The following is a 13,780-nucleotide window of genomic DNA, read 5'->3' as shown; positions in this document are numbered from 1 at the left end:
TGTGTCCTTTGCATCGATGACCATAGTTCAAGGAATGTGCTGGGAACATGCCCACAACTTACTAACTCTAACCATTCATCTTTGGACTGTGGGAAGAAACTAAAGCACCCAGAGAGAAAGCCCGTGTCACAGGGAGAACATACAAACTCCTTACAGATAACAGCGCGAAATTAACCCCATCACCAGCGATTTAAAGTGTTTCATGGAACATTACAGCACAGGCACTCCAGTTCACAGTGCTGTGCTGATCTTTTAACCAACTGCAATATCAATCTAACCCTCATCACCCACAAGGTCCTCTATTTTTCTTATCCGTGTGCAAGCATCTCTTAAATGTCCCTACAAAACCTGCCTCTACCACCACCCCCAGAAAAGGGTTTCGGCCCAAAAATTCAAGGGTTTATTTCCCTCCACAGATGCTGCCTGACCTGCTGAATTCCTCCAGCATTTTGTCCGAGTTGCATAAGATTTCCAGCATCCACAGAATCTCGTGCCCCATTTACCCCCTTGAATTCTGGATCAGCCAGTAATCAACCTCGGGCGGCAGCAAGCTTGAAAGTATCCCTGATTCAGTTTACGGAGTAAAGCACATTCAGCTAAAAATAAAAATCTGATTGTTGTTCAAGATTCAGATTTATCTACCCATCTTTATTTTTATTGAGATGCAAAGTAACAGGCCCTTTCAGCCCAGAGTCCCCTCCACCCAGTTGCACCCTGTATGGTTGATGGTCACATCTCTGGAATGCCAGGGGAAACAGTAGGGCCCAAAGAAAATCCATGTGGTTACAGAGACAATGCACTGACTTCAATCGTTTTAAGGTGATTGGAGGAAAGTACAGGGGGGCTGTCACAGGTAGTAGTTTGTTTTAGAGATTGGTGGGTGCATGGAGTGTGCTGCCAGGGGTGGTTTAATTAGGGGCATTTAAGAGACTCAGGCACGTGGATGATAGAAAAATGGAGAGCAATGCAGGAGGGGGAAGGTCAGACTAATGTAATAGTAGGTCAAAAGGTTGTGAGAACATTTTGGGCCAAAGGGCCTGTATTGTGCTGTACAATGTTCTTTTCAGACAGTGGTGGGAATTAAACCCGGGTCACTGGCACTGCTGCAGCTTGCGCTGACTGGTACACTACCACGCCACCCCTTAGCACCAGGTCTCCAGGACGGGAGGCAAGCTTCCAGCCCACAAACCCACCAATGCCCCACAGCGAATGTGAAAGTCATCAATGTCCTGTACACAAGGCCCAGCCTTACCTCAGTGGTATTCTGCCTGGCCAGCATACTTGCCTTTGGTTGGGGCTCCTATCCAGTTGAGATACCGGGTCAGCTTCTTGGCTATGTAGGTCTTCCCCCGAGCCGGCAGCCCCACCATCACAATCACAGTGGGGGAGTTGGTAAGGTGTGGAATATATGCTGCTCAAAAAACAAAAGGAAAAATACTCCATTCAGTTTCACTAGTACAAAAACCAATGCATTTACAATACTAATTCTCTTTCAGCAACACACACAGTGCCGGAGGAATTCAGCAGGCCGGGCAGCATCTATGGAGGGAAATAAACAGTGTTCCAGGCCAAGGCCCTTCATTGGGAATATAGAAGCTGTCTGATCTGCAGAATTCCTCCAGCATTTCGCTCTGCCGTAGCAGAACTGAATTTCAGAGGAGTCCCACAAGCACGTATATTAGCCTGTCAGAACAAGTCATACTTCTAATAAACTTCTACTCAAAACAGAGGAAGTCAGAATTTAAGATTACAAAATTTAAATTAAATTTGAAATTCATTTATATTTTACATATTAGTTACACAGTAGTGTTATGATTAGCATTTTATAGCACGAATAACCATGGTTCAATTCCACCGCAGCAAGGAGTTCTCCCCGTTGCTGTTTGGGTTTTCTCCGAGTGCTCCGGTTTCCTGCAAAACTGGTCTCTTGCAGTGTCTCTTACAAGTGCTACACAAGGAGTACAGCTGTTTAATAAGGTAGTTTGCCACCTCTGTCATGAGAATTAAGGACAGGCAATAAATATTTGCTACAATTGTGAAACGCCACCATGGACAGTCCCAGGCTGGCTACAAAGGGGGAGGGTGGTTTGGGCATGGGCTTGCAACCCCATCCATAAATGCTCGGAGCTAAAAAAAAATCAATCTCTGGAGACCTCATCCCTAAGGAGGGCTCTTCAATGGGCTGCAGCTGGTGACAACCGTCCCAGGACGGAGGACTCTGTCGAGTAGCTGTCAGTGCCCCCGTAGAGCAATGGGCTCAAAAAACTACTGCAAGCTGTAAATCGGTTTAATATTGTCACATGCTGAAGTAGAGTGGAAACTGTACCTCAGTCAGTACATATTACTGTCACATTTTGCATGCTATTCATACAGATCATTTCACCTGATCAATACATCAAAGTAGTACAAGGGAAAACCAGGGTAGCATAGCAGTCAGTGTTACACTGTTACAGCACCGACAGTCTGCGAGTTCTCCCAGTAGCCATGCGATCTTTCTCCCACATTCCAAAGGCGCATGGGTTAGTAGGTTAACTGGTCACATGGGGGTAATTGGGCTGGAAGGAACTGTTACTGTGCTGTATCTCTAAAATATAATTTGCCAGCGTTCGACGTTAGTGTTCCTGCAACCCCACAGTAACTGGAATCTCAAACAGCAGGTACAGCCTCTGGCTCAAATTCATGAAGTTAGTGCAACAGGTGCTAAACCCTGAGCAGCAGCGTCGACAAGGCCGTAAAAACTTCATCAATGCAACAAGATACCACCAAAAGAAAATGGCTTTGCTCTTCAAACATGCTTTGCACTTTTGACGATAAAATGCCTTTAATTACAGAACTTGCAAAAAGTACAGCGATGTACCTCAGATATTAAGCTTTCTTACTCAAGATGCATTACATAGGACTCAAGCTGATAAAGGCACAACGAATTTCACAAGTACAACATGCACTCAAACTATTTGAGAATTGAAGTTTGCACATTACAAAATCATGCACAGAGAACATTTATGTAACCTGGGATTTCAGCTCAACACTCAAGATGCAACAGGATTTGTGCACTTTGAAGTAATAGCACAGTAAGTTCAGAAAATAAGAACTACTTTGCTCAAGCAGAGGAAAACAAACATTTATAAAATACCCTAAATAAAACATGAAGTAGGTTGTAAATGGGGTTTTGCATGTGCACCCAACTTTCACTGGAGAGGATGGAATATAAACAGGTATCCTACTGATCAGATTTTGGATTTAGACCCAAGTTGAACCCTTCCCTCTGACTGGAACTACCTGGGATTGGTACTTCTCCTACCCTGCCCCAACACAACGGAGATGGACACTACATCTCAATCACACTCACACTAGACACCAAATTTAGAGTGTTGTGTGCGGCTTTCATAACCTTCCTATTGGAGAGGTATCAATAAGATTGAAATGGTGTTGAGAAGATTTACAAGGATGCTGTTGATACCGAGGACCCAAGATACTGGGGAAGGCTGAATAGGTTCGGACTTCTTTCCCTGAACGGTAGGACAACGAGGGGGCATAGATATGCCAAATGCAAGCAGGCTTTCCCCCCGCCCCCTCCACCGAGATTGGGTGAGACAAGAACTAGAGGCCAAATTTTAAGGGAGGAAATGTTTAGGGGAATCCCATGGGGAATTTTTTCACTCAGTGTGGAATGAGCAGCCACAGGAAGTGTGTCAATTTCAACATTTAAGAGAAATTTGGGCAAGTCTGTAGACAGGAGAGGTATAGAGGGCTAAGGTCCAGGTTGATGGTATGAGGTAGAGTAACGGTTCAGTACAGGCTAGATGGGCCAAAGGGCCTGTTTGTGAGCTGTAGTGCTCTGACTCGACTCATTTGCATTCACATGCAACGTGCTCATCTTGGAAATAGTGAAACCACTGTCTATACAGCTGTCCCAAGAGACAAGCTCCTCTGGTGGGGAACAGGCAGGCTCTAAGTGGACGAACCACTTCCTCAGGCTAGTGGGACTAGAACTAGGTTAAAGGGATCTCTCTCTCACTCACGAAAATAAGATGCCTCAATTTTAGGCTGAACCAAATTTGCTAATCCTAGGGCATCAAGTTCAAGGTGAAAATAAGAATTTAGCACCAAGTTAACCAATGAAACCTACTTGGTAAGATGAACTACGGACCAAGATCATTCCTGATCTTCAAAGGCAGTGTGGGGAAAAAGTGGAGATAGGTCACGTGCATGTCATCAGCCCACATATCTCTGATCACACATGGAGACTTCAGCTGCACACTAATCTTTACGGCTAGAAGTATCTTGTTTAACAGTGCCAAAGATGTACCAGCCAATGGCTGGCTGGCTGGCATGTGGTAGTCGATAATGTAGTCAATGATATACTATAAAAAAGTTCAGTCAGGGCATCACCACAAGCTAACACAGGCAGAGGTCAATTAACTGCCAATAAATCAATCAGAATTAGACTAGGGAGCAAGGTTCCTAAAACTGGTTTGTAGTCACTAAATCAGCTGCGAACTCATGGTAAAATCAAATTCTCCAATCTATTGGCCCCTGGAAACTCAAACTACAATTCAAAGTGGTAATAGTTCACAGAACATTAGTGACATGCATTTTTGTGGACAAGGCATGCTGATGTGCATTGTGATGTGGTTGCAACTCTACACAGCTGGAACTGGTCACCGACAAGAACACAAGAATGAGCAGAAACAGGCCCTTTGGCCCATCTATTCTATGCCAGCCCAATCTTTTGCCTGGTCCATCTGCCTACACCAGACCATAGCACTCCATAACCTTCTCATCTGTGTACCCATTTCTAACTTCTTAAAGTCTAAATAGCAAAACACTAATCACTAGAGTTTAGCAACACTTATGAAAACTTTCACTGTGCTAATCGCGTTCTTTCACGTACAACTTGGTTAATTTATGCCATTGTGAATGCTGCTTTATGATGCTATGTCTGTGATGCCACTCTAAGTTTTTCCATTGCATCTGGGCATAGATGTATTGTACACACGACAATGAGCTCAACTTTGACATCTGTGTCCACTGAGTTTGTCCAGCGCCTGCACCACCCTGACTAAAGTGATTCCTCCTCCCATTCCCCTTAAATATTTCACCTTTGACCTGTTATCTCACCCAACCCTGGGGGAAGAAACCTGCAGGCATAAATCCCACTTGCATCCCTCATGAGATCATGGTTGATCTGCCACAGGCTTCAGTTTCTCTTTTGTAAATATTCCCCTCATTCCCAAATCATTCAAAAAATCTGCATGTACCCTCAAAGGTTTAACCCTAACCTAATCACAGGAAAATTTACAATGATCAATTGACCTGCCCAGTACGTCTTTGGACTGGTGAAGGAAACCGGAACATCGGGAGAAAAGCCAGGCATTCTACAGGGACCCCTTACAGAGGATGTTGGGATTGAACCCCAAACCCCGACGACCCCAGCTGTGATAGTGTTATGCTAACCGCTACACCACCATGGCACGATGAACTTTCCACCCACAATATCCTCAACCTGGATGATTTACATGCTTCAACTTCAAAAAATCTGAAACAATACCCCAGAAAAGAAAAATTGCTGGAGGAACTCAGCAGGTCAAGCAGCATCTATGAGAGGGAATAAAGAGCAATGTCTTGGGTAGAGATCCTTCAGATATGGGAGGGTCAGTCTAGTCATCAGCAACGCCCTGATTAAGGGACTTGGCCTGAACCATTGAGTCTTTATTCCCACAGGTGCTGCCCAACCAGCTGAGCTCTTCCAGAATGTTGTCTGCATGCTGCTCTGGATTTCCAGCAACTGCAGGATCTCTTGTGTTTAAGACATTACGCCATAGCTCACCCTCAGAAGTGAACAGCTTCTGAGTTTGCGATTAAAGGTTACAGATGGTTTACCATTAATTCCAATGTCAGTTGTGACTCAGTGGGTCTAAATTTCAGGCAAGGCAAAAGACTCGAGTCAAGGCTCATTAACACAGCACAGCATTGTTGGAATACCACAGCACCTTTCTCCTATGTTGTAATGACCGAATAACCTACTGAAATCAATTTAACCTTTTCCTCCTAAATAGCCCTACGTTTTTCTATTACCCATTCTTAAGAAAAGTTTGTTCCAGTGTCCTGAACAATCAACATTCCTAAAGTGACAGTACAAAAATAGCGATCACGAGGTCAGCAACATATTGCTGACTACGGGTAACATTGGTTGCACCATTGCTCCAGTGATTACAATCCAAAAGCACTTTTCAAGAGCGATAAAGGACTTGGAGACATCTGGAAAGGGAATTAAAACCACTGTTTAAAAACAAATTGCTGTTCCTCAAAATACTGCTGAGCAAATACAATTTAAATATCCCAGTCTATTGGCACCCATAAGACAGTAACAGAATCAGACTATTTGGCCCAGCAATACTGCTCCGCAAATCAATCATGCCTGGTTTTTTTTTCTTCGATCACATTCTCCTGCCTTCATGCCCTGTCTAATCAAGAGCCTATGAACCTCCACTTTAAATGTACCAATGACTTGGCCTCCAGTCTGTGGCACTGAACACCACAGATTCACTACCATCTGGCTAAACAAATTCCTCATCAGTCCTTCTATTCTGAGGCTGTGTCCTCTGGACCCGGAGTCCCCCACTGAGTATGCCCACTCTATTTTAGAGTTTCAATAATATCCCATAGGTTTCAATGAGATCTCCCCTCATTCTTCTGAACGCCAGCAAGTACAGACTCAGGGGCCTCAAACACTCCTCACTCATTAATCCTTTCACTCCTGGGATCATACTCAAACCTCCTCTGGACACACTCCAAGGCCAGCATATCCTTTCTTAGATGTAGGGCCCAAAACTGTTTGCAATACTCCAAGTGTCTGACCAATGGCCCCACAAAGCCTCAGCTTTGCATTCTTACAACCAGAGGGAATGATGGAGGTGAACATATTGCTGCTCCAGAAAGAGGAACAGACCCACATAGACACATTTAAATCCAACCTCTGTAGCTCTTTTGCCTCCTCAGAAAGTACAGCTGAGGTTGAGCATTCCTGATGATGCAGAACATCTTCTGGGATCAGGAGAAGCTCTGTGAAATGTGCAATCTCAGGATTTTGAGAATACTTGCAGCGTCCACTGCTGTGAGGAGTGTGAGAGGTGAAAGTTCTCCTGAAATTGGTAACCATTTCCTTTGTCTTATTGACATCGAGGATGAGGTTACTTGCCTGGCACCAGACCTTGATCTCTTCGACATCCTCTGTGTAGGCCATCTTGCCATTGATGAGCCTCACTGTCATGTTATCTGAGAACCTGACGTGTTGACTCAGGTGTCTGCCCTGTGCAGTCACGTGTGAGCAATGCATAGCTATGGGCTCAGCGCTCAGCCCTGGGAGACACCAGTGTTGAAGATGATGTGGATGGAGCAGTCGTGCATTGTGACCATCTGTGAGGTCTGCTCGTTAGGAAGTCCAGCACCCAGTTGCCCAGTGGTGTATTTAGACAGAGTAGGAGTTTGTTCACCAAGGTCTGTGGGACAATATTACTGAATGCCAAACTGAAATCCAGAAACAGCATTTTGACATCAGTGTTCTTGTTTCCTTGGTACATTAGGGCCAGGTGCATGACAGATGCTATGGTGCGTCAGCGTGTAGGAGGGGAGATATAATAGAATACAAAGTTGAGGGGTATTAATCAGCTGAATTCAAGCACTCTTTCTCCACTGAGGTTAGAACTAAGTCATAGGCCAAGAGTGATAGGTGAAGTATTTAATTCAGAGCATGGTGTGAGTGTGGAACCAGCTGCCAGTAGAAGTGGTGAACGCGTGACCAATTTCAACATTTAAGTTTGGATAAGTACATAGATGGGAGGTGTATGGTCCAGGCGCGGGTCAATGGGACTAGGCAGAACAACAATTGGGCGTGGAATACATTGGCTGACTGGCCTGTTTGTGCTCTCATTCTCAATGACTCCTTAGTTTGTGGCATCTTAGGCAACTAACCAATGCCTGTACAACGATAGTGCGCCAGTACCGGTGTCAGGACATTGGACATGGACTGCACTAGAATAAACTGCTCCAGATTACACTCAAGTCAGTTTAAGCACACTCACCACCTCTCCACCTACAGAACACAACCACAACAGTGGAAGTGTAAAGGACTGGGCAGTGGTAGCCCAATCTGAGTCTGGGACCAAGGATCGGACACCTGGAGGCGGCCTGCCCTGGGGCCAGAGGTGGGTATATACGCGTGTGACACAGCAGCCTGCTTTTTCCTGTTGCTCGTGCTCTGAGCATTCCAGACATGCTGCGCTGGTGCCAGTTTGTGTGTCAACAATTGCGAGCAGGTCCCTAGATATCCTTAGGTGTGTTAGTTGTTAATGCAAACATGCAATATATCTGAAGTTTTAAAAAGCTCTCGTGGCAGTATGATACAATATCAGTGTAATGGCTGGGAGGGTTATGGGCCGAATGTCTACAACTTGGTGAGCCTGAGCCAGCTGGGTCAAAGGGCCTGTTTCCACACTCTGTTACTCTACAACTGAATTTAGGTGTGCTTCCTACTTAAGAGTAATGCATATCATGAGAGAACTTTAAAACCTTTTCACAGTAACCTTAAACTACATGCACTTTGCCCATGTGATTCAGGGCCTATTCAACATATTGCCATCGAGCCCTGCGTGGTTTCCTGTTGAAACCATTCTCCAGCTGTTAGCTTCGGCTTATGAAACTGCTCGTTGCAGCACCTCAGAGACAGGGCAGAGGCCAGTACAACAACAGGGATACTGAAGAGAGTTGTCCACCGGCTCGAACCACACACGCTCAAGGGCAACAAAGGCAATCCGAATCAAAGCAGTGCCGGGTTGAAGGCTGAAAGCATTTGTGAAAGCATGAATTAGGACACGGAGCAGGTTGCAGTATGACAAAAAACTTCATCCGCTGCTGAGGGGGGAAATCACTGCAGTGCGTACTCACAGAAAATCCCTAAATACTCGTCTTCAGTAATATGATGCAATATTAGAGTAGCATTTTGCCATGTAATACTGCGGATTCTCCCTGGCTTATAATAGTAACAAGATTGCTGTAAAATAGACTGTGTTCTTGAATTGGCTCAATAGATTACCACACTGAAATAACAGACACGAGGTACCACAGAACGCTACGGGAGGAACCCTGAGCAGCCGGAAGCTCATGGTCACAGGGAGAACATACAAACTCCTTACAGGCAGCAGCAGGAACTGAACCCAGGTCACTTGTACTGTCAGGCACTATGCTAACCCCAATGCTACTGTGTCGCCCTGCAGTCTAATGCTCTACCCCTGAGCTATAGCCCCCTTAAGGGTGGTTTCATCTACATCACCAGCAAGGCTCGGCAACGGGCACGTCAACACCACAAGCACAAGGGTCTTTTTTTTTGTAAAGAGCAGTAATTACAATTCCCAACTATGGTGGCGTAGCACTAAGAAAACTGCTTTACAGGGCCAGCTAAAGACTGGGGTTCAAGTCAGGCAACTCTGCTTCTCATCTTTATTTCCTACCTCTAGGACCTTTTTCTTCACTAAGGGCAGATCTAACTCCTCTCCCTTACCCCCTTTCACTTTACTATTCTTCGTCTTTCCACCCTTTAAACCCTCGTGGCACAGGGTCAGTAAAGACGTCTTGGCCAAATCAAAACTGGCCAATTTTAAACTGCTCCAACTATCTGTAAGGAGTTTGGATGTTCTCCCCACGTGCGGTCCAATTTCTTCCCATATTCAAAAGACAGACAGGTTAGGGTTAGCAAGTTACGCGCATGCTGCATTGACACCAGATGCATGGCAGCACTTGAGACTGCCCCAGCACATTTTCTGGCCGTGCTGATCACTGACACAATGCATTTCACTGCATGTTTGATGTACACGCAGCAAATAAAGCTAACATTAAATCCAGCTGCCATCAGTACAAATTTACCTCAAGACATTCAAGGCCACCAGCTTTTTTCTCCGTTCATGAGGTGGGAAAGTCAGCGGTATTCATTACTGATTCCCAGCCACACACATGACTTAAAATCCATTTCAGAGTAAATCCTAGGATGGATCACACCAGTGGGCAAGGAGTCACAGAAACCAGAAGGGACAAAGAGCTAATTTCCTTCCATGAAGGACGTTAGACAAGGCTGGAATTAAACACGTTAAATTCTGACCAGAATGGCAAGATTTGATTTTCATCCAGGGATAATCCAAGCCTCAAAATGCAAGTCTGCTTTAACAAAACCAAAAACCAGAGATACTGGAAACAGGTAGAATCTTGGAGTGGGACAGCACAGAAACAGACCCTTCAGCCCATCTAGTCCATGTTAGACCATTACTCTGCCTAGTCCTATCAACCCACACCTGGACCTTAGCCTTCTATACCACTCCCATCCATGTACCTATCCAAACTTCTCTTAAAGGTTGCAATTAAACCCACATCAACCACTTCCACCAGCAGCTCGTTCCACACTCGCACCCCTGTCTAAGTGAAGAGGTTCCCCCACTGGGCTCCCCTGCTTTCACCTTTCACACTTCACCCATGTCCTCTAGTCTAGGCTCACCCAACCTCACTGGCAAAAGCCTGCTTGCATTTGTCCCATCTACAGCTCTCAACTCTGTACCTCAAACATATCTCCCTTCATCTGAATCAAAAAAAACACTGGAAATATTCAGGTCAGGGAACACCTGAGAAGAGAAAGTTACAATTCCTCATTTCAAACACTCCCACCAGAATTCTACATTTTGTGTTACTTCAAGCATTAGATGTAACAAGACCAGGAATTAAATAAATTTGTAACAAGGTCACCACACCCATACATTGAAGGTTATCTTTGTAAGGCCCTCATTTACATTTCAAATTCCCATTTCCATTTAATGTTTACTAAATGACATTGCATCAGATTTACATTTCACAAGAGATAATTTACTGGCTGCTAATTGCTCGAGAATGTTGCATAAACCCAAGGATTCCTGCCCTCCGGAGGCTGTTTGCACATTATCCAATCAGTTCCACAAACCACGAACAGGAGATTTTGCAATGCTGGAACACACACTCCTGGAGGAATCAGAATCAGGTTTAATATCACTGCAAACATGAGGAAATCTGCAGATGCTGGAAATTCAAACACACAAAATGCTGGGGGAACACAGCACAGGCAGCATCTACAAGGAGAAGCACTGTCAAAGTTTCGGGCCGAGACCCTTTGTCAGGACCAGCATTTTGTGTGTGTTGTTTTAATATCACTGCTTCATGTTCTGGAAGTTGTCTTGTACCAAGAATAAACTACAATAATACAGCGGAGTCAGATTGACTGGGCCATCAGATAATCAGGGCAGATTCTTATTTTTGGGGGCAACTCTTGTACAAAAACTAATCGAGAAAATAGCCAGACTCCCTGGATTTATTTGGGAACAATAAGCCACTTAATTAGGAGAGAAAACTTGCTGAAAAGTTTCTCACTAGCATCAGCTGTGCACACTTCCATTGTCGTTAGCAACGACACTGTGCTTCGAGCAAAAAGTTTTTATGAGTGTGCGCGCGTGTCTTCAAAAAGCAGTGATTTTTGTCACTGATACTTGGCGAGAAATAAGCTGCAAGACAATTCAGAACTGTCTTGCCCACTGCAGTTTCAGACATTGAGGCTTGGAGATTCAGAATCAGCTGCGCACCAACAACTCTGCAGTTTCTTGTGGTCAATGGCAAAGCAGTTGCCCCACCAAGCCATTTATACATCCAGACAGAACACCTTCTATGCTGCATCAATAAAAAAAATGTCAACTGGGACATGGATATTCTAAGAGTGTGGTGACTCATTGCAAACTGTCCTCTTCACAATGAGTAGATCTGCGCTCTATTTCAACCCACTTTATTCTTTCGCTTGTACTACCTCACTGCACTGATCTGAGGAGGTGATTCACACTGATAAGCAGACAAACAAGTTTCAATAATAAACCCAGTTAACAAATACTGGTCATTCAGATTTATTTATCACTCGTTCTTGTTGGCATACAGGTTTCCCCTTCAAAGTCCGAAGATGTACTTGTTAGTAGGTTAACTGGTTATTGTAAATTGTACTGTGATAAGGCTAGGGATAAACTGGGCATTTCTAGGCAGCACAACTCAGAGCCCTATTCATTTATTTGTGACTTGAGACAGCACTGAATAGGCCTTCCCAGACCTTGACTCACACTTTACTGCAATTTCTGATTTAATCATGGGGCAATTAACAATCACTTAACCTAGCAAAAAGGTAGGTCTTTGAACTGTGGGGGCGAAACAGGGGGAATACACAAACTCCTTACAGACCACACCATCTCCAAATAAACGTGCTGGGGTCAGCGTGCAACTGTTGCCACACATCCTGCCCCCAAAGCATGTCCACAACGCTCAGCAAACAAGAACACAAGCAACGAGACATTTCTGTCGCGCTCCCCCACCCCCCCTTTCCAGTTCAGACAAAGGACCTCAGCCTCAAACTTCACTGTTTGTTAATTTCAATAGATGTAGCCTGAGCTACTGAATTCTTCGAGAGTTAGTCTGGACTTCCTGCATCTGAAGAATCTGTGTTAACAAACAGCAAAACAAACCCCTTTTCTCCTCATTACTACTTGCACATCCATTTCCTACTTCTCCATTCATTAGCCACAGTAACCCCTGCACTCTAGAATCATAAGCTCTCCTCACACAGCCATCACCTCCCTCACCCCCAGATTCCACCTCACACACTAGGGGCATGTAACCTACGAGTAAACTGGCGAAACTCACAGAAAGAGCAAGCAAACTCCACACTGACAGAGGTCAGGACTGAATCAATGCCTCTGCCACTGTGGCTGCAGCTCTACCTGCTCTGCAGTTGGATAAAACCCTGTTACGCAAGAGGGCACAATTGGCCCATTGATCATTCCGAAATCTATATAATCCAGCAAATTTCTACAGATGTACCTTGAAAGCATTCTAACTGGTGTGTCACAGAGTTCCCAATGCACAGGATTGGGAAAAGCTGAATAATGTTGGAAACTCATCATGGGCACTCGCCCACCCCCCCAACCATTAAGGGGATCTTCAGAATGCGATGCCTCAGAAAGGACCCTCACCATCCATCCAGAACATGCTCTCTCATCACTACCATCAGCAAGGAGGTACAGGAGCCTGAAGACACACAACATTTTACTTAAAGCTTCTTCCCTCCACCATCACTCACCATTTCGCTTTTTAAAACTATTTCTTAAAACATTGTCTACACTGCATTGGTGCTCCAAGTAGTAGTTAGTGATAACAAACCGGATTCGGAAGTTATCAAAAACTAGCATGGGAATGTGGGTAAAAGACCCAAAAGCGATGAAGATCAGAGAATAAGAATTAATTCCACTCTTTCTCCTTTGGTTTGCATCGCAAATGGGTTCCAGGTAACTATGGAAACTGCCAGTGATGTAATGGCTTCATGTCTGAATGAAGAAGTTCCACAGTTTGCAACGTAAATTAAAACTGAACCGTTCCTCAATACCGCGCAACTCCCGAAAACGTAAAATTATTAACAATTTTTTTATGATACTACAACTTCATTACAAGAAGTGCATCTGGCTCTTTAAAATAAATTTCCGACCACTACGAAAGCAAAACACAATGCTGTACGCGTCACCACAGGATTCAGTCAGATGCAAGGGGAGAGGCTGCCCAAGGGAAAAACCCTGTTCAAAAAAGGCAAATCTTAAAACGCTAGTACGAGAGCGAGCAACAATGACCTGCTTCAGAACAGAATGAAAGCAGCGCTCACGGTGAAGCGTGTCCTTATATAACC

At 44.7% G+C, this 13,780-nt stretch overlaps 1 protein-coding gene across 4 annotated transcripts in view; it reads right to left on the bottom strand.

The window, feature by feature from the left end:
* The window catches only part of pfkfb3 (6-phosphofructo-2-kinase/fructose-2,6-biphosphatase 3), a 91,235-nt gene that overhangs the window by 26,577 nt on the left and 50,878 nt on the right, over positions 1-13,780 (bottom strand). For all 4 annotated transcript variants that reach the window (XM_059987315.1, XM_059987314.1, XM_059987316.1 and 1 more), the window contains exon 2: positions 1,286-1,411. In XM_059987315.1, the coding sequence (XP_059843298.1) occupies positions 1,286-1,411 (126 nt within the window). The remainder of the gene's footprint in view (positions 1-1,285; positions 1,412-13,780) is intronic.

Source organism: Hypanus sabinus, chromosome 13 (genome assembly GCF_030144855.1).
Source record: "Hypanus sabinus isolate sHypSab1 chromosome 13, sHypSab1.hap1, whole genome shotgun sequence".
Lineage (NCBI taxonomy): Eukaryota > Metazoa > Chordata > Chondrichthyes > Myliobatiformes > Dasyatidae > Hypanus > Hypanus sabinus.
Note: the sequence above shows the minus strand (reverse complement) of the source record. Positions and strands in the feature narration are given on the sequence as shown.